General features: G+C 44.4%; 1 protein-coding gene across 10 annotated transcripts in view; it reads right to left on the reverse strand.

The window, feature by feature from the left end:
• TRPM8 (transient receptor potential cation channel subfamily M member 8) overlaps positions 1-22,160 on the reverse strand; it is a 94,039-nt gene that overhangs the window by 40,868 nt on the left and 31,011 nt on the right. For 4 of the 10 annotated variants that reach the window (XM_015867765.2, XM_015867768.2, XM_015867767.2 and 1 more), the window contains exon 1: positions 7,688-7,918. The exons of 3 other annotated variants lie outside the window; for them this stretch is intronic. In XM_015867765.2, the coding sequence (XP_015723251.1) occupies positions 7,688-7,793 (106 nt within the window). In that variant the 5' untranslated portion in view covers positions 7,794-7,918. Of the gene's footprint in view, positions 1-7,687; positions 7,922-17,292; positions 17,590-22,160 lie in introns of those variants that run through there. 3 more of the 10 variants (XM_015867773.2, XM_015867775.2, XM_032445858.1) reach the window with 3 other exon arrangements.

The following is a 22,160-nucleotide window of genomic DNA, read 5'->3' on the forward strand; positions in this document are numbered from 1 at the left end:
CATCCAGGCCAATTGAGCTAAACTGACCCAAGGGATCTAACATGCTATGGATTGTCATGCTTGGTAGTACAGAGGGTAGGGGTATTGGTGGGGAAAGTTAATCCTGTTGGAGACCAGTAAGGCATCTGTGTGCTTGTGGGACACAGAGAATGATCGTTCTGAAGAGACTGCCCAGCATCAAAGTGCACATCAGCCCATGTTTAGTGGTGCCTCAGTGCTGCTGCACGTGCTGGTTCCAAGGGGAAGAACCATAAGCTTCTTCACAATTTCAAGCACATACTGGGTATGTACTTCAGCTGATCTTTCCATTACAGGATCCTATTACCTAAACCCCCAAACTTTGGGGTCAAAGGGATATCAATTTACTTTCTAAATGGATTCTGTGCTGTTAATGGAGAGGGGAAAAAAAAAAAAAGACAATGAAACGAAACAAGGTCATGTACAAGAAAGGTGATATAAAGCACACCATTATAGCAGAGATTTAAAGCCAGCCACATCATTCTACAAACCTATTTCTGCTATAGTGCTTGAAATTCAGATTAGTCCTTCCAACTCCATCAAATGCCAAGATGCTGTCTGCCAGGTCACAAACTCAGGCACACATACCTAGTGAGAGAAGTCTAATTTGGGGGGAAATATATATATATATATTCAAATCGAAAACTCAAAAAGTACAATGTTTTTAAATGGCCACAAGGAGGAGTGAGGGTAGAGCTGATACTACAACTGGAGTTGCAAAAGGAGCAGACTGCCTGTTAAAGACTCCCCATTTGCACAAGGCACAAGTCTGAATTTGTTTCTGCAACAGAACCCTCAGCTGACAGCCCTAGCCATAGTGCTTTAAAACAACACACATACAAACCCCACCATTCAAAAGCATCTTCAATTAAGCAGCTTAGCCCTCAGAAGCCCACCTACTGAGGAAACAGCAGTTTAGATCAGAGCAATCATAGATTCCACTGCTGACCTGCATGAGGAGCAGAAAAGGCTGCCTGTCGTATTTTGTCTTTGCTTTTCAAAGTGATACTGGGAACCTTGCTTGAACTTGAATAGTCCAGGACTTCATTACCCAATCAATAATTATCTCTGAAAACATTTCCCGTTCTTATAACGCTTTTGGAGCAGCAAGCTTTCCAGGTAGCATCAGCACGGGGGAAAAAAAAAAAATCAATGAAGACACTGTGAAGAAAGAGAGGGTGAAATACTCAACCACAAAGATCATCATATTGAGGACTACCCGGGCCCTGAGGGTAAATAGGCCTGAAGTGCCCTGAGCCGACTTACCAGGAGCATCCAGCTGCAGTCACCCCCATGGCCACAGGCACCCATTTCCTTGGATCTTGCCTTCAGCCTCAAGCCTTCCAAATGCTGAAATCCCTAAGGGGATCCCTAATGGGCAGCCAGATACTGTATCCAGAGTTAACTGCATGTACACAACCTGTGTCTGACATGACTTGCAAGTGCACTTGTCCCCCTGAAGCATGATGTGATGAACCAGCTCACAGACCTTCTACCAGCGCACAGGAGAAAGGCACAGCAGGAAGACCTCTGCATTTGTTATGCCAAAGCAGATGCATCTTTGACAGCTAAACACCAGCATCACCTCAAGCACTTGTTAGATCAGTGCCTGCCTTACAGACAGATAAAAGCACTCTATTTGGAAAGAGGAACAGACTGAATACATATTTTGGTGTCTCTTGCCAGCTCTACAAAGTGTAAAGCATTAAGCAATGCATATTTGGATAAATACTTCGGAGATTGTCCCAGCACAATCTGATGAAGCACTTAAACAGGAAAAGGTACTTTCCATTATTAGTGTGTGTGTCCCTGTTCACTGCAGGGAGTTGGACTAGATGATGTTCCAGCTCTAAAGATTCTCTGATAGCACTGTGTGTTGGGGGAGGTCACCACCTTGGCAGTCCTTAAGCGTAATTCAGTTTAACCCATAAGGCCCAAATCTTGTTTTTCTGGCTTGCCCTACACCTGACTTGGTTGAGAGTCGAATTATTTGGGGACAAGAGCTAACTTCCCAGAACAGCAATTGCAAAACCTTCTACTCTGCCACCTTCAGGCAAAACAAGCACTTGCAATGCAGCTTTGAATGGAGAACTCGTATAGGGGGGCCATTCCATTGCCTGCTGTTTTGACTTTGGCTCGTAATGCCATACCTCTACCATTCACCTCTGATGTCATGGGCTGCCAGCACAAGATAGGAGGCATTACTTTGAGAGCAGCCCTCATATACACGACTGCTCTGCCTGGGGGTCTCTGTCACACACACAGGAATGAGGAACAGCAGAAATGCTAGCAGGTCTCACCTCCATAGAAAACAAGCAGAGCATTTCTGCAGTCACAGGTAATTAAACAGCAAGGTTTTCTGTCCAGCAAACATGCACTAAGCAGTGCTACACAACCACTCTACTTCTAAGGAACCCAAACAAGATCTTCAATACATGAACCAGCAGCACAAGGAACAGCTGACAAACACCGCAGAACAGACGTTATGTCAGCAGAAAAACAGCCTTCCTCAGGGTAAGCAAAGCACGAGAGTGAGAGCAGAGATTTATTCACACTGAGAAGAGGAAACACACAGTTCTGCCAAAGCATTTCAGCACAAACACAGAGATACCAGCATCCCCCTTAACACAACGTGGTCCTCCTCCAGAGCCACACAGAAACGCTGGTGCTGATGTAGCAGCAGCAATGACAAATACACCCTCCAGGTGGGGAAAAGAGGCAATGCAACAGATGGAGAAGCGCCAAAGAGAGCAGGATTTTATCTATTTCTTTTGTAGAAAACTCAAGATGACAGCAAGATGTAATTTTGTCCATTCAGAGGCAGCTACAGCTCGAGCAATAAGTACTCTGTGTCCATAGAGAGCCAACGTCTGGTCCTTTTAACTATCCCATCTCACCCTACAGGGAAGTAATAAGTAACTGAAATATCAGTGTTTAGGATGGTCACATATAATGCTCTGAGAGCACAACCAAGTCCTTTCTGAGCCATTCTAGCAAGCACCTTGACATGGACACGTTTCCAAAGCACAAAGAAGTTGTTTGACGACTGCCTCCCATCTACATTTCTTAAATAGAAGGGAATTTTCATGCATGTATGGCACTGATAACAAGAGGGAAAAAAATACATGCAAAGAAGCTTAGTAGTAACCATGTCTTTGTTAGTGCTCTCCCTCTAGATCCAAAACTAAAAGCCTTCCCATCTGCATCCATCTCTGAAGGGCCAAAGGGATTCCTGTAGAGCTCTCTCCTTCCACACAGTAAGGACTTTTCTGCTTTATCATTTTTTATTCCCTTTGCGCAGGATTAGGGGAATAAGAAAACGTAGGTCTATACAGCCATACTCTTTCCTTGCTTAAAAATCCAGTAGTAACATGACATTAACAGAGACCAAAATAGATGCCATCACACCCGTTTTCTTTGAAGCCTACATTACAGCTGCTCACATCAGGAGCCTGACAGTCTGAGATGAAATGAAACCAGAGCTCGGAGCTGGAAGCTCACACCCAGCATTAGGGGATACTTCAGGCACACAGAATACAGCGAGCTGACCCTGTGGAAGCAGGCACAGCTGATTTCAGCCACCCAGCGCCGTACCACTTAATCTGCTCTCCCTGAGTCAGCATTCTCTGGCCAGCCCTGGAGGAACCGAGCAGGTGTATAGTTACCTTCTGCCAGACCACAGGAGTCTCCATCTCAAAGAGGGAGACGTAAGAAATATAGCATTTCCAATACTAAAAATAAAGCTTGCTTTCCACAGAGGAAATCCTCTCCTGCATACCTGGAGGCAGAGCTCCTCCATCTGTCAGAGGAGCTTTGTGCAATCAGTGCTGAATAACCCAGCGCCCCATGCAGTAAGTTCAAACCAAGTGCACTGTGCACTGAACCCACCATATCTAAAGCCCACGGGGGTCTGTAATTATACACATACCTTGGTACATGCAGGATAGCAATGGGGGCATTCAAAATTATCACAGCTATGGTCTTCAAATGACAACAAGATGCATAAAGCATAAACCATAAAGGTTTCCATTCAAAACATCTCGGTTCCTGTTTTGTTGCAATGCCCAGCAACATACAAGAGACATATGTGCCTCAGTTCTAATTATGCTACTAGTTTGCCCTGGGACATTTTAGCATTTCAATTAAAGTCCTATTTAATTCATACTTTAAGTCTCATTACAGATACATAATGAAGAAAGTACATTCTGCTGTGGAACCACATGCTAAGAAATCCTGGCAAGCATCACTGCAATGAGAATAAATTTCCTCCAGGACCATGTCCAGGCAGTAATCACTGCTATGGATCTTGGCCACAAAACGAAAACAGAGCCCACTCTGCTGAATGAAGAAACGGTCCTGTGCCATGGTTATACAGAGAGAATGGAAGAAGTGGCTACTGTAGTGCCATAGCCAAGGAATGCTCAACAGAGAGCAGTGAGGACACACTGAGACCTCACTCTGGGATTGAAAGCATTCACACCTATTAGGCTTTAAGGGATACGTATTAATAACAGAAGCGTAGAACCATGAAGGTTGGAAAAGGACTCTTAGATAATCTAGCCCAACTGCCAACCCATCGCCACCATCGCTAAGTATTAAGCTAAGTGCTACAGGAAGAAGAAATAGGCTGCAAACCTTGGAAATTCAACCAGCAAGGAGCAACCCCTAGGGCTTGGGCTAGTCTAAAACTGCAAGAAGTACAATTCCTTGGGGAGGACAGTAATCCAGGAGAGTGCCACCAAATCTCATCAGCATGCAAATGTAGTTACAATGAAGAGCTGAGACCTTAATTTGGCAGTTAGCAGCCTGCTGCATTCGCTTTGCTAGTTTTCCTGTTACTGTTTTGACTGTCGTCTGTGCTTCTACATAATTAGAAGCAGCGGATTGTCTACTGAGTGCTTCTAATTTATGAGGCTGCTTTTTCATGCAAGTGAAAAAAAGGTCAGCAGACATTAGCAAGCAAGGCAAATCAACACAGTGCTGGTGTGGGCAAACTTCACTTTCTGCTATGAGCAAAGACCTGAAATGACGAGCAAAACTCTTTGCCATTCACTTATGAAGCACCTTCAGTAACCTCAAAATGCACTTTGTGCCTTATACATTTCTAATACAGCATTAAGCAAAGGCTAACTAGCAGATTCAGAGCACAAAGTGTGTTGAAAACACACACACACCACTCTGCCAAAATATTCCAGGAAGCACGAATTAACTGATATCAAGTTCAGCCAAACACCTACATGGAAGTATGTCATTTCTACAGTAAGTGAAACTCGTTTAAATCAAGGAATTTCTTTGCACTGGAAGATGAGTCCATTCCCCATGGCCAAAGACCATCACTGCAAACCAGTGAAGAATCTGGTCTCATCCACTCAACTCTCACCCACTAGAAATTTATGAACAGTGATAGGATTCCCCCTAATCCTTCTCTTCTCCAGGGTGAACAGTCCCAGCTCACTCAGTGTTTCTTCATAAGAGGCTCACCTTACATAGGGCTGCCTTTCTTCACTCCAGGCTCACCTTACATAGGGCTGCCAGGGACCCTGCTAGCCCCTCAGTAATGCTGTTAACAGCTGCATTTGCAGACGTGCCATGTGCAGGAGCTGTGAGACTCCGTCTTAGGGCACAGTCTCCCTGGAGTGTCCCTTGTCTCCCAGCTCATCCCCTGCTCTCACTGAACAAACCCTTCAACCTCAGTGAGCTTCAGGCAGAATTGCTTTGGTTTAGGATGCAGTTTAGTAGAAGAGGCACTGCCTCAGACCATCTCTAAATGAAAACACTTCAGTTTGCTGCACAGAGTCATGCACGGACTAAAGCATCCATCTGAAAAATGCTAGGCTATGTTGTAGACATCACCACACATTTCCTTCACAGGCTGTTGGGGCCAGAAGTTCAGTATGGCTGCTTGAGGAACTCTTCCCAGGAAGCATTTTAGCACCTGAAGCAAAGCATGGCTGCATTAGCACACCTTCATGGATGGCCTTTCCACGATGAACTGCTGAACTCTGCAGCTCAGTATGATCGATGTTGCCTGACAACCACTCTGGTGTCACACACAATTGAAATCCCCAGGACAGCATTCCTTCAGGCTGGGGTCAGCTGCCAGACAAGCTGCCTGTCCAATAGGGATTTGCTGTAATATCTTGCCATCCCATTAATGTGATGGTTATGGAGCAAGAGGCACCAGTGCCAGGCTGGCTTCAACAGGCTAAGGACAAAGCTTAAGAAAGTGGATCTGACAGCAGACATCAGAAGAAGGGCTTTTCATCACTATAGTGAAATAAAGCTCACTTCAATTTGATTCCTTTAACTCCCCCCCAGCCAAACCTTTTAATAAGTCCTTTACCTATGAAGAAAATCATACAGCACCACAAAATAAACTCAGGCAAAATTAAATCACATTAAATTGGAAGTGGCCACAAAATCCATTCAGTGTGCCCATCATGGCTACATCTGTGGATGAAACATGCACTTCCTTAACCTCCCTGTCTTCACACACTTAAAGCATGTGCTCAGCCCTGGGAAAAACATGACAGAAGAAACAGCACATGACAAACATTCCCCACGTCACCTAACACACTGCTGGACTGTGCTGGGATACTGCAGTAGCAAGAACAGCCCAGGAATGTGAGAAACAAACAGTTTTGCTTTTTGTTTCCTTCCCACGCTGTGGAAAAGATGTTTTGATCTCCAGGACTCGAATGTTTCCCTGCAGCAAAAGGTGATGAGATCAGGCACTTTGCTGGCCGAGCAATTATGATGACTCTCCCAAAGGGAACTATTCTGTCTTCAGCCACTGCATTCAGGCACTCAGCATGCGTGACAGCAAATGTTCAACCAGGTAATTAGGAATCAATCTTTCAAATTACAGGGAAAACAACCTCCCTCCCCTGCCAAGCTAATAATCTTCCTTAGCCAAACATGCCTGAACTCTTATTTATGGCTTGAAAGTGCTGAGGGCACAGCTTTAGATACCACTCTTTATGCTCTAAAGGGATGGCTTACTATTTTTCACCATTAAGTGTCTACATCTGCAAACAATTCCAGTGCAGATCTTAGGAGCCTGCTGTTTTAATCCTTCCCCGTGCAGCCAAACAGATAAATGAAAGGGTTGCAGTGCCTTGGCTTATCGAAGCCCAATTACAAGCCAGCTGACAACACTGCTGTCAGCAGAGTCATCCAACTCATTATACCTAAGACAGGAGGAAGCAAGCCTCAGAAGCCCAGACCCCTCTAGGTGCATCTCCCCTTTGATTCACATCCTCATTTGGTACCTGGAACATCATCAGCCTCCTCCTACTGATGGAATCGGTAGCTTAGACCTGCCTAAGAAGCATCGCCAGAAGCCACTTCTGAACATTCCTATGATATTTTCTTCTCCACTATGAGCCTTCTGGTCCAGAGTATTTCCCAACAGGGAAGATGCTTACTTTGTAAATGCCAAATCCTCAATCAAGGTCTTAGAAGAGAACTTCCCCCCCTGTGCCTTCATCCAGACTGCCTCCAGCTCCCCTAGCAATATAGCACTCCCAGACAGGCTTTTCCTTCTTGCCTTCTTTGGAAATCCAATTACATTTTTCCTCTGCAAATCTTCCCAGGAACACCACACAGGAAAGCCACAATAAATCAGGATGAAAGACCACTTGCATTTCTTTCTAATCCTCCATCTTACCCTTAGCCTTTTGGAGACGGGCAGATGTTTCATCGGATGCACACCAAACAGCACAGATTACCCAGTTGGCAGCAAGCTCACAGTTCACCAAGCCTGAACCATGCATGCTTTATTATGACATGATTTCTTGATGGTGCAGCCTTCCAGCTGCTTAGGATTCACACTCCAAGGTAAGCATTTGTGGAAGCATTTCCCTGTGAGGCACCAAACCTATCAACTGTGAGTCCAGCTCACACAGAGATTACTCAGCACAGATATTACATTTAAAGCAGCAATTTGTGCTTAGCCACGCCACTAGAGAGTGTGCCAAAGCTGATTAAAAACTGTGATACAGCCATCCTATTCAATGCACCCTGGTTGAAACGAGGAATTAAACTCAGCCTCTCCTACTGTAGAAACATACACAAAGCCAGACAGTTCATTCACATTTGAAGGAAAATTTACAAACATCCACCTTTAATCACATGTAATTAACTCATAGAGGACACAGTAGTCCCCATTAACCTACTGCCTGCACTGAAGTGCAACAAAATCCATCGATTCTGATCAGTGCTGAGCACAGGACTGCCAGTAAATGCTAAATGGAGCCTCTCCCTCCGTTGTTGGGGTTTTTTTCCTTCCTTTATTTGAAAGCTCCCATCCCTGCAGGCACTCAAGGCCAGGCTGGATGTGGCTCTAGGCAGCCTGGTCTGGTGGCTGGTGACCCTGCACGTAGCAGGGGGGTTGAAACTGGATGATCACTGTGGTCCTTTTCAACCCAGGCTGTTCTGTGATTCTATGATTAGTCATACTGAATACTCCAGAGCTTCAGGCTAAAGTATCAAGTGACCAATGTATACCAGGGAAGGAAGGTTAGTGACTATTTTTGTTGTTTTCTTTTTATCTCTAGCACCAAACAGCCAAAAAGCAGGTTAAATGTTTTAGTTTCCCTCTGGTTTGGGCACAGCAATACTGAGTATTGCTCACTTTCCCCAGCCTCCTTTATATCACCTATTAGTGCAAGTACAAGAAAAAACTGCTCATCTTGGTCACCATTATCTATTACTATTCAAGCCCATAAAAGATAAGGAAGTGGATTTATGCTCGCCTGGGTACAGAAGTTAAGTGATGCAGTACAGAGCCCCACTCAAAGCACGTCTGACACAGCGCTTAAAAGATTTCTTACTGCTGCACTCCACACGAGAGCTGAGGCAGTGCTGTCACAATCCTTCTGAGCCAGCTGACCCTTAGGGGAAGTCAGTCTCGAGGTTCAGCAAAGGGAGGAAAGGCCCAGTAAGGAATTTCAGACCCATTGGGCCACAGAAGCACCTTTTGTCTGATCTAGCCCAGACAACATTAAAAACAAAAGCTGATCAAATAGCAGACGTAATTTAAATCTCCAAGCCATTTTGGACAGGAAGGCATGAGCTAAGGTTAGTCAGTGCTGTTCCCTCCGCAACCCCAGGCACAGTCTGCTTTGTTTGGCATTAAAATAAGCATCCTGACCTCAAACTCCAAACATTCTCATCTCATCATCTATACGCTGGTCTCATCACAGCTCCTTCTTCAAAGCATGGTTCTCTCCATAGGTTTTGGCTATCCAACAAGCTATGTCTTTCCTTATGAGAAAACACAAACAAAATCTCCAAAGAACATTCAGTCGCAACAGACCATAAAAGTTTGTGAACTCACGACCACAAGTTTAAGTGAAACAGCCATATGGATTTAAAAAACAAAAGCGCATCCCAGCAGGGAAAGGTGACAGAGGTTAGAGCTATTTGCGTTGCCGAACGATGGGAACTCAGCTCTTCCTGCTGATCTGATGATGCTGATTTAGAACCCACTGAAACCGAGGTGATTCAGAAACTACTGGGAAGGCTGTGAGTGGTTTGATCCATATTTGCAACCTGAATTTAGATAAAATTCTCACACCCATTTGCCCAAGCAGGCTGTTTGAGCCAACCACGTTATCTACATCGTGATGGCTGCTTTATAAAGCCACCAGTTGGCAGCCATTCGGGGTGCAGTACGACAGAACAGCTTCTCTTGTTGGGTTTATATGGCTCATTGTGGAGTCCTGGCATCTATCCCTTATGGCATAAAGGCCTGTTCAGAGTACACTGATGGTTATGCATCAATCCCTGGTGCAGCACCAGGAACCAAGTGCTGTACAAACTGATTAAAGCACTGCTGCACACAAGTACTGTAGATTTGTTTTGGTTTATTATACCACTCCTCTAGATATGCAACTCATGCATAATGCTTTACATTAAGGGATTTATTCTGAACTCATCTTTTGCTCAGGTAAAGAAAAACATATTTCCAGAAGCCTAACTGAGCTGCATTAACCTCAGATTTCAGACTGGTTTAGGACACGCATAAGAACCAGGCCTCCCACATTCATTCTTTGCTGTCAGACTCTACATGGAGTCTTATTCTTCGCAGTTATTTCACTGCGAGGCAACTACCCTCAGTTTCCAAAAGTTAAGTATTTGAGTTATGCCAATACAGATAATATGAAGCCAATGGCATCTTTCTAGAAGGCTATTGCAGGAACTTTTAGATACTAAGAAAGCAACCTCAGTCAGGTAAGCCACCTTGCTACTGTGGAGATTGAACTGCATCACCAGTCATACAGAAGACAGCACCTAAGGCTAATTTCACAAGGTCAGAAATGTGCTATGAGATCTTAAATTCTATAGTAAATTCTATAAGTACTAGTATAAACTACAGGAGCAAGAAACTGCAACATGCAGTTCTGCAAGAGGAGTAAAAGACTCCAGTTCAATAAGCTCACTCCAACACCCACAAATATTTGCAAACTGCATTGAAATAATCTGCATAATTGAGTCTGAGAAAGCCAGATACTTGTTTGGGAGGGTTGGGATCATGATGAACAGCAGGATACAAGGATCAAAATGAGCACAAAAGGGCAAGTGTAAAGCCAACAGCTGTTTCTTTCCTGCTCCTCTTGACTCTATTTTTATTTCTGTGACAGATGATTGAGCTCATACTGTAAACAGAAGATTAAGACTGTTAGGAAGGAGCAGCATAGACTGCAGCCTCATTTAAAGACAGCTGACCAGAACAGTCAAGTTTCTGCAATCACAATAGCATTAGCGATCATCTCTGAAGGCATAAGATTTCATAGCATAGTATTTACTACTGCAAATATGTTGTGGGAGGGATGCTATTTAAGCCAAGTGTTCAGTTACTAAAAGGGAACAGACAAATGATTATTTGGAAAATGCTATTTACCCCCCACCTTCCTACCCATTTCATCTCTCTGTGAAAACCTCCTTTTTCATCAACTTGAGCCCACCACTCCGACTTCTTGACACTGCAGCTGAATGGATCATCTCATGTTAAATAGCTGTTATTTTCTGCCACTCCTACACAAGCTGACTTAATTGCAGCACAGAAAACAGTCATTAGGGAAGCCATGACTGTCCCAGCATTGGCAAAACATCCGCTCCATAAAAACAGAGATGACTGCAGAAAAGACAATCATATCACAGATAGAACTACATCGAGTCATAGCATGCGGTGTTTGTGCCTATGGGGGCTCAAAGTGAGCCTTCCTAGCAGGAAAGAGTTTAAGAAACTGTTTCTATCCCTTCTGACCAAGGACACGAGAAACATCCCTGCCAGGATGCTAACTCTAATACTTGACCGTGTCTAAAGTCAGCCTACCTCCTCTTTACAGGCTCCTATTAAGTACTGGAAGGCCACAAGGAGATCTCCCCAGACTTTTCCTCCAGGATGAACCAGTCCAGCTCCCTCACCCTTTCTTCATAAGGGAGGTGCTCCAGCTCTCTGATCATCTTTGTGGCCTCCTCTGGACTTGCTCCAACAGCTCCGTATCTTTCTTGTAGTGGAGGCCCCACGCTTGGACGTAGTACTCCAGATGGAGCCTCACAAGAACAGAGTAGAGGACAATCATCTCCTAAACTCTGCTGCCACCCCTCTGTTGATATCACTGGCCTTCTGGGCTGCAAGAGCACACTGCTGGCTTGTGTCCAGCCTAATGTCCACCAGAACCCCTAACTCTTGTTATTTTTCATATAATTCACCAAGTTCACTTCCATTTGTACTCTGGCTTTCTTGGATCCACCTCTGCACATCCAGACGGCATCCCTGTATCATTACCAGGCATCACATCCCTGTTTCCATTGCCTGTACATTTCCTTCTTATCCCCCAGTTTGACCAGCAGGTCTTTGTTCAGCCATGCTGGTTTCCTGCCTCTTCTTTGCTGGAGGATGGAGAGTTTTTGTGTTCTCTGAAGCATGTCCTTAAAGACCTGCCAGCTCTGTTCTGCTCCTCTGTCCCTAAGGACATTTTCCCAAGAGGCCTAAGACTAAAAGATAAGATATTAATTAATCAATCTTTGCAGTCTTATTTCCAATGAGAGATGAAATTGGCACAGAGGAGATGCAGAACAGACAGTAGCTGGCCTTACAGGAGTGAGAGGCAAGAGAAGAGTGACAATGCTGCTAAGGATCCCTTGCTATATTCTGCCCTGCTCCAAACAAGCACACAGCTGTGTGCAGCCGGCAAGACAACAAACATCTCACTTGCATCTGCCTGGTGCCTGAGCTGGGACTAGAACAGTAGAAAAACAGCAGTACAACTACACAGAAGCTTGTAATATTGCGACATAATGATATTAGCTACATGTTTGCAGAAAAGCAACTTACGCAGCTGTCTGGCCCAGTGTCAGCAAAGCCACTGCCCTTGCTGTGCAGCAAGACAAAACAATCACACGTGCTTGTAACGAGCTCTTTGTCCTCTTCACAGCCAGTTTCATTCTGCATAGCACTGAGCCAAAGCCACATACAGATGTTTAAATTCATGATCAAATTGCACTTGTCTGCATGGCTCAGTTCTACTCAGAAGCAGAGGAAGTTGTTTTGTCCAGTCACTTCAGTTTGGCTAAATTCAGCAATATACAGCAAGAATAGCATTTTTGCATTAGCACAGAGACATAACTGGATAATTATTTTTTTCCTAGAACATCTTCATTTACTCAAGATGTGCCACAAAAATCTGGAAGGATGGAAATAAGACAGTAGAGCTCTTAATTCCAGGAACTGTGCTGCTCAGAAAGCCTTTCCCAGGCAATTTACTATCGGTCACCACACAGCACTTGCTGCAAAAGGTCTTGCCAAGTGGGTGCCTGTCTCACTCTTTGCAGCTTAATTCATCAGCCATGGATCTCTGGGACTCAGACAGAATAGGAGAGCAAGAGCTAGCACTGCTATTTTGATGGGCAGCACTTAGATGCACTACAGTACAGTATTCATTTGTCTCTACAGTGCAGTGGTCCAGCAAGTCAAAAAGCACCTTAAAAAGAGATACAAATCCTACGGTGAACTAAAGGTTCTGTTTTCTATAATACCTTCCTGTCTGTGTTGCATTAAAATTCACCCTGTCCACTGAATAATCTTGCTGGTCCTACACTGCCACTGTGTTCTTCTCCCAGGCACAGAGAGGCAAAGGAGTTCAGCACAGAACTGTATTAATACAGGAGCATACAGGAGGTGACAATACATAACCACCAACACTAAAGCAAGTAAGGCTCACACCTGGCTCCACACGTGCACCAAAGTGGACAGTGACACACTGCAGAGAAATAAAGCACAGAGGAAAAAAAAAAGGTGATCTGGTCACCAGGAAGAGTGAAAAGGGGCTGATATGCAACATGTTAACAGCAGGGAAATCACAGAGCAGGTTAAGCATCGTGGAGGAGATAAAGGGGGAAAAAAAACGACAAACAAAGCTGTCCTTCAAATCTGGCACCAGGATTAGCAATGCAAAAAATCACATTTAAGGCTTTTAGTGCTCCACGTTTTCATCACAGCACAGGACTGAAGAGCTCTCCCACTGCCCCTCTGGGGTCACTGCCTATTTAGGAAAGTAATCCACACAAAGGGAATCTCCAGAGGTGCTTCATCCTTTTAGGCTAGATTTCATTTTGCAGAGTGCCCTGGCAAACCTATCATGTAAGCCTACCAGAAGAAGCAGATTACATAAAAAGCTGCTGCTCCTGCGTGTACAGGTGGAGCTCTAACACATTTAATTGAACCTATATCAACTCAGTGACGGGATTACTGACAGTTTCTTCTTTTAATCAACACGTAGCAAGAACCTTGAAGCACATTCTAGCACCAGAATACCACTACCTGCAGTTTTCCACCCGGTTATTAATGTGCTTGACTTGCTTCTGCACCAGCACAGTTTTATTTTGCAAGCGTGATGGCAATCATTAAACACCTCACCTCAACCAGCCAGCAAATTAACAGGATGATGAAGCAGTATTATGGACCTTAAGCATGTGAGAATTAAAATAATGAATGGCTGTAAAAGACCGCTGTCATTAAAGAGATTACTGATTCTGTGTGGAGAACATATATAAGGCTCTTAAAATATACTGACATTACCCAAATCACAGCCCCATAATAACACAGGCACATTATATTAGGATGTAATTACATGGCAATTTTCATACAACAGTGAAGAGGAAACCCAGTATGTCAACCAACACAGTTCCTTTGAAATCGACTTAAGCATACTTGGAAAATATCATTAAGCAGCAGAAGGTGAGTTGCTTCCAGATGGTAATTACATTATTCGGTGTATATTCAAGTAGGTCACTTCTACAACAAGGAAATTGAACTCAGCCAGAATTTTGATGCCTGTGTAAATCCTACTTGCACAGTGTTTGCAGCAGTGGAAGCCCAATTTTTATGGGCATATCAATCAAGGTCATTTGTTAAAAAGCTCTAATGGCAAGAAGGAGGCTTTGCCCCTTGGCAAACTTTTGGGCAGCCTGATTTTTATATTAGACTAATACAGATTAGTGTTAGGATCCTAAGTAGGTCTCACTCCACATTTCTCAAGAGCTAAAGAGTAAATGGGATCGAGTTAGTTTTCTTTGCAGTAGCTCACACAGAGCCATGATTTTGATTTGTAGTGAGAACACTGCTGATAACACACAGATGGTTTAGCTTTGCTGAGCAGTGCTTACACAGTGCCAATGACTTTTCTGCTTCTCATGCTGCTTTGCTGACAAGGAGCTGGGGGTGTACAATGGGCTGGGAGGGGACACGGCCATGACATGCCATCATATTGAGCAATAAAACTGGAGGAGAGGAGGGGGCTGTGAGCTGCCAAAGCAAACCAAGAGATGATGCAAACCCAACTACTACACGTATCAGTAGAAACAAAAAGTCACAGGAGAAAGAACACCTCACCCTGACAGTCCAGTGACTCCCGAATCCTTATCAGTCTAACTGAATTAATGCATTTCCCATTCAGTACCTCTGCTGTAAGATCAATTATTTCAGGCCCTCACAACTTCAAGAATCCATAAGAGTTCACAGATTGTTTAGGCCTGAGACGATTGTTGCATGTTAAATAAATAGAAGAAGGGGTGTAAGAGGTCAGAGTCCAGATTTCAGCAAAGAACATGGCCTTTTTCTGAACAAAAAGCCCAGATAAAGACCAAAAATCTGATTATGCAGATTATTCTCTCACGTCACACTTTGATACTCTTACGGGGGCATTTTAAGGCTTCTAACGTGCCTTTCAGAGAGCAGAGTTTTCAGGAGGTCCCCGAGGAAGAGTTAGAAAAAGGAGAAATGGAGATTTATTCTGTAATTCCAAAAGCCACCACAACCACAGACAGAATCCAGGAGGGTCTGGCTTCCTGCCACTAAACAAGGCAGAAAGAAAACCATGCTGCTCTTAAGTCAGCCACGTTAAAAGTATACCTAGAGTTTCAGGATGTTGGAAGCAGATCTTACAGCTTAGTTACTCTACTCCCAGAGACTGTAATACACAGGCTCCAAGAGGTGAGGAGAAAGGAACATGCTTTGGCTTATTGTGTCTACCACCTACCAAACAGATAAACCACGAGGGACAGCAAGCCTTTCTGAAAATAGAACTCACTGCCAAAAAGGGGGAAATACACAGCAGTACTTAGATGAAGAAACGGTTCTGATTCTTTCTGTTAATGCAGAGATCCATCCACACTCCTCACACTCTCCAGCTGACAGCTTTGACATCCACCTCCCAGGACCAGCCCATAGATCAGAGGATCACTAAGAGTGGAAAAGAGCTCCAAGAGCACCCAGTCCAACCACTTACCTACTATCAATATTCTCCTACTAAACCACATCCCTCAGTACAACATCTAAACATTTCTTGGACACCCCCAGGCAGTGCCTTCCAGCACCTGACCACCTTCTGAGAGAAGAATTTTCTCCCAATATCCAGCCTGAATCTCCCATTGCTCAACCTGAGGCCATTCATAGTCCTGTTCATATCTCCCCAGCTCTCCCACCCCACTAACAAGCTAGTACAAAGCTAACAACCTTCTTCCAAAAGGATGTGATGCTCATAGCTTTGTTAACACTGTGCACCTTAAAGTCCCATTGTCTTTCTCTGCTTAACACTAACCTTGTCCTCCACTCCTCATTTGAAATAACAGAGGGGTTTAGCCCCTTCCTATTGACACCTAAGCAGTACTTGCCTGATGGAAAATAATCCAGAGGCACATCCAATCCTCAGAATCCTTAAAGAAATGTTGGTATTTTCTCTCAGTGAGTCACTGGCCTGTTGCCATTGCTAAAGGAAAGAAAGGGTAAGCAGAGCACCATGGTTAACCAGAACTACCAAAGCAGCTGTGGGCTTGGTAACCCCAGCTAGATACAGCTGGACTGGATGGGGCTGTGTTCATGGTTGCTCCACATCATGCCCCTGCCCTCTGATCACTCACTTCCAACAACCACTCAACCCCAGCCCTACTACTAGGGCTACTACAAACCCTACTACCTTGCAAGCATCAGATAAAAAGGTCTTTGTGGTAAGATGCTGGCTGAGGCACAGGACCGCAACTGAGTGCCTACATCACCACCATGGAAAAGCTGAGCCAGCTGCTTCTGTGTTGCCCAGTTCCCATGGGGGGCAAATACTGAAAGGTAGGAGAGGGGACCAACTGCATGCATTGCAGCTGCACTTCTGGCAAAATGGGATTGCAGACTGGCTATGGCATATTACACTAAGAGGTAACAAGATTGCCCCCCGATTTCCATTCTCTCTGGGACTTCAGGGCAAAAAGCAGTCAAGACATTTGCAGCAGCTCAAAGGGAACTGACAGTTTTTATTTGTTGTATTTAAGACTTGGTTCTGATTTGTTTGCCTCAAGCTTCAACTTGAATCTCTTAAACCTGGCTAAAAGCCACATTTCTCTGCAGAAGCCAGTAAATGCCATCCTCTTGTCTCCAGGTTATTGATAATGTTGTGTTAAAGTAAAAAAAAAATGTTGTATTTGCCAGCTAGTTTCATCCTCTAAAAGCCTCACACTGCACTAACAGCTGCAGTAGGGGTTAAGATAAGTATTGCCAGTGATAGCAGCACAGAGCTACACAGCCAGACTGTCACAAAATGGGAGTATCATGCCTACCATACACTAACGTGCCTGATGTTTTTTCCTCACTTCCTGCATTATGCTGGACAGATGTCAGCATTTCTTCCCATTTCACGGTCCTTGTTTGTTAAAGGTTCATATCTTAACTGGAATTTGGCACTGATTTTGCTCGTTTCCTCCTTGTCCCCCCTTTACCTTTTCCATTTGATTGATCCTCCAGAAAGCAAAAGGAACGCAATCGCTGCCTTTGCACTGAGTGTGCTCACTCTTTAAACTCCTTGGCCCTCCCCTCTATTCAGACCTTGCTCCTCAGAGCTCACCCACACAGAGATTCAAGCATCTGTCTCTTTGCTACTGCTTTCTCATCTTCCCATGCTGCAGGCTGCTATTGCTAACTCCACCTCTCCTCTTCTCTCTCTCTCTTTCCTCTTTAGATTCACTTCAAGGCCAAACTCTCTTCCTTGCTGCTGGGCTCACACAGCTGGTAGCGTAGAAAAGCAGGGGGAGGGTAGCAGAGCAGGGAGCTTTTATTCAGCAGCACTTCCTCAGCTGAGCAGCTGCTTTGAAGCTCTGGGGTCCAATTTCAGCTGCTGAAGTTGCTAGTAATAAAAAACAGCTACATATAACACCGCTTTCAAACTGCAGTTTGGAGATAGCCGACTCTACCTTTAAAGCTCTGTCTCTGATACACGATTAGAAGCCATAAACTCACAGAAGCACTTGGCTGGGACAGGTTAGCAAGAATTCAGGCTACATCCCTCAGACTTCAGGCTTAGCCCCTCTGTGCTGCACCCTAGGCCACAAGCAAGGAGCTGCTCACACCTGGCTGCAGGCAGCACACGGCTCTGCTTGGGAAAGCCTGCTCAACATTGCATGGTGCAATGCTAGCACCAGATGTGCTACTCATAGAGGCAGCCCTGTACTAACATCACTCTGCTACTTTCAGTGACATTGCAGGTCATTAGGTGTTCTAAAATGCTTCTCCTCTGTGTTTTCTATTGCCATCTGGTAGTTAACAAAGGGAAAACTGATGGGCAAGTTAAACCCCAGGAACCCACCTGTCAATGTAGGTGACTCCAATGTAGGAGTTCGTCAGAAGCCACCGGCTTCACAAGGAGCACAACATTTGTCACTGCACAGCAATGTCAAAACACTGCAGCTAAACAGAAATTAAAGCCTGGAGGGCTGCCAATTTACAGGCTAAGCTGATGAGAGCAGAGCAGGGAAGGAGAGCCTTGTCAACCAGGCTAGCCATGTTTCCTTTCCCTGCAAAAAAAAAATGTAATGGTCATCCATTGATCTCGTTTGTTGGGGTTCATGGCATTGTCCTGTAGAAAAGTCTGAAAGGCACTGGTGAGAAAGCTATTAAAAAAGGAAACAGAACAAGGAGGATGCACAGAAAACCATTCTAGTGTTATCCTTCCAATGACGAGACTTATAAGTTACTAGAGGAGGGTGTTAGATCTGCAGACATAGCCCTTAAAGCAACCTCATGATTTTGTCGGGTTAATATGGAGATAAAACAGGGAAGGTTGGCTGGTTTGTAGTGCCAGGCTTTGATGCTAGGAAGGTGCAGCCCAAAGGCCTTCTGCCTTATAGCGACAGGATCAGCACAACACTTCTGCTCAGTGACCACACACAAAGATGACCATTATTAGCAAAGACAGATGAGGGTTTTGCTTTGTGTTACAGAAGCTTTGCTCACCCTTGCTGCTGCATTTCCCTGAAGCACAACCACGTTCATTACCAGCTGTAAGTTTAACGTGTTAAACTGTGTGTTTTTAACACTTCTCTTCAGAGAGAGGCGCTGCTCTCACAGCAGGCGCATCATTGCTCAGGGACACACCTTTCTGTAATACAACATGATGCACAGCGCAAACACCTGCATTGCTATAAGGCATCTTAATGAGCCTGCCACATGAAATGCATGAATGCCATCAGCCACAACCCCATTCACCTATCAAGAGGCATGTTTTGAGGCTGCAAGCAGTAGCCAGTCTTAGAGCCTAGAGCCAAGAAACAGTCAGCTTGTCTTCTATTCTGCCCCTGTTTCTGCAAGGAGCTGTGGAGATTTATTCAGTGCAAAAACAAATACGAACATAGTCCTCACTTCCTACTTGGTAGTTTTATCAAAACATTACATCACTGGATTAGGCCGAACAATTTCAAGATCTACATAAACCTTAGGATAAATCAATTTCTTACATGGATGTTTTTGTACTGCATTGGGTGAAATGTTTTCTAATGTCTAAACATTAGAAAAGAAGTTAATTGATCATCGCTCTTTGCCTCTGAAAAACAGCCTTGTGACCCCCAGGAGATGTCTGTATTTAGAAACCTGAAAAGCTATGTCTTAACAGCTTTATTTCTATAATATTATTGGATAAAGGCAGTGACAGCTTCCCAAATAGGTTGTTCTCAGCTAAGCCCTGTTCCCTGCTCATTCCAGTGAAAAACATAGGTTAGAGACACACCTGAAATCCTACTGAGAAAACAGTCTTACAACAAGGGCAGCAATAACCACAAAAATAAGTCAATGATTAACTTAATCTGAAGACAAAGGAGTATTGTTATGCATTTTTGCATCTTCCAGAGAAAGAAATGCAGGGCCAATACAATGATAAACTCTCATTGAAGGAAGTAAGCAGAATACATGCAAACAAGGTTGAAGACCCTGTCACATCATCTCCAAACTACCTGCACCCTCGATAGCAGTGTCATGCTCTCAGCATACAGACAGAGGTGGAAAAGCCACAAGGAAAGGACGTCACAGCTTCTGGTGCTTTGGCTGATCTCAGATTCAGGTGCTGTTGGAAGCATGGTGCCTCTCCCAAGGGCACGTTTCTGGCCAAAACACATCCCTGGCTTCCAAAAAATCCAAGCTAAAGCCGTGAAAGGCATTTAGTCGTCTTACAGCTGTTTAATATGTCTTTAGTAGGGAAGTGCCTGGAGATAAGGAGGGCTTAATGATCACTGTGCCCATCGCAACCACAGCAAGGACCTGTGGTAGCCTTGGGCTGGTTCCTTCATTGAAGCCTTTAGTCCCAAGCCATGAAACAGTCCAGCAAGCACTGATATGTGAGCTTTGTGAATACAACAAAGATCAGAGCTCAGCTCCCAAATCCCATCATAAAAAAGATTATTCTGCCTCTCAGATCTAATGTGTTATTCACACAACAACTTCCTAGCTTAACTTCTTTGACAGCTTAGTTTCCAAGAAGAGTACGTGAAGAGTTATCCTTGGGATTATACTGAGCCATGGTAATAACTTTTCTTTATTAAATTTCCAATAAGCAGCCCTACTGCAAGTTTCTTTTTATAGCTGTTCAAATTAAACATGTATGACCCGTCTCCTCAGCAGTCAGCATCCATGTTATCTCTTTGCAGAGAAATACAATGGAAGAACAACAATATTCTCTCTTCTGCAGCCAAATATTTTTTAATCACATTAGACGTAGGAACCCTATTGGCAATCTTTCCTCTGGGTCCTCCCGGTTCTTAAGGCAGAGGCTGACAGAGAATTCAATTAATATTCCCCCCAAGGATAACTCATTCAATAACAGTAAGTGACGAAAAACATGCTCGGATGAAAAACAAATCCCAGCTCCAAAGCAGAAAGCTTTTGTCCCAGTAGGGAGAGTGCCATTAGTCTCTGGCAGTAAGGAAAGGCTTTGTGTCTTCACCTTGTCAATAGAACAGCTGGGTTTGCAAGCTCTGTTGTTGCTCAGGGCTTTTCCCCTCTAGGATGAGTTGCCATCATAATCCAGGGAAGCTCAAAGGAGTTCTCGGGGTCAAACCTCCAGAAAATCAGTGTTTGGTCTGTTGCGCTGCCTCACTTTCCACTGTCTGTATAGCTAACAGCTAATGACTGTAAATCCTGTGCATCACCATTTCTGCCACTCAGATTGCCAGAGTCCAGAATGTTGGCTAGTTAGCATGAAACATGTGTGGATTAAATTCTGACCCTTTCTGAAGGGCACTTAAAGATTTTCTCAAAGGAAAATGGTTTTCAGGCTAAGGCTAACCCTAACCTACTGTAATTAGAGATTTAGCTCAGCTTCACCACGTCATCTTCAGATAGAAAATTAAATCCAAGTTGTAAGCACAATAAAAGCCAAGACCTGGCCATGCAGACCTTGAGCAGAAATGACCATTAGTTCACTCCCATAGCAGAAAGCGCCCATCAGCTGGACTTAACTAAGTATTGCACAAGCACAACATCAGAGAAATGCTAACACCCAGCAGCTGGTGTTTGCTTTGCATCCTTATCTGAAGGGAAACTAGGGCTGACTACCTTGAGGAACACGAATGGCAACATGCATAGGGCCAGGGCACACAACCCTACTCCAGCCATGGTCAGCCATTCTCTGAAGCTGTTGCAGCCTCCAAAGCACCAGCAGCACTTGGTCCTGCACATTCATGGCATGTTTTGCAGGCTCTGCGGAAACGTCTCTCTTCAGAGCTGACCTTTACTGAAGAATCTGCAACCTACTTCCATCTCTCACTCCTCACGCATAGTCAAAACCAACTTGGAGATCACATCTGTAGCTTTTAATTCATTTGCTCTCCACATCACAGCAGCCTTATCTCTTTGTTTCCATTAGAGCAGAAGTCATTCCGTAGCTGAGAAGACTCCAGCTTTAATAACATGTATTCAAAGAAAGTTTTCCACATATCCTGTCACAGCAAGCTAAAATATGCTGGCACTGCATAGAGACGCAGCTTCCTAAACCACTGCACTCCACTGTCAGCAGCTTCAGTGCTGCACAAACACACCAGCAACAGCTGCTGAGTCACAGCAGCAGTGGTTCCCTGCTGCACAAGATTATCCAAGGTCTGAGAAATCCAATTTCAGAACAGAAACCACTTCCATTCCTATCAGCTTGCAGTGAAACAGAACACAGCTCTGAGGGGAAGGAAAAATGAAAACAAAGCTAAACTGTTGGCTGTGTTGGGTAACTTTCCTAGTCTTACCAGCTTGTGACAGTGGCAGATGGCCCAGTCTGTAAATTAGCAACTACCAGATGGGCCCAGTAAGTAGCTTACTGCAGCAAATTGATTTG

This window comes from Coturnix japonica, chromosome 7, assembly GCF_001577835.2.
Source record: "Coturnix japonica isolate 7356 chromosome 7, Coturnix japonica 2.1, whole genome shotgun sequence".
Lineage (NCBI taxonomy): Eukaryota > Metazoa > Chordata > Aves > Galliformes > Phasianidae > Coturnix > Coturnix japonica.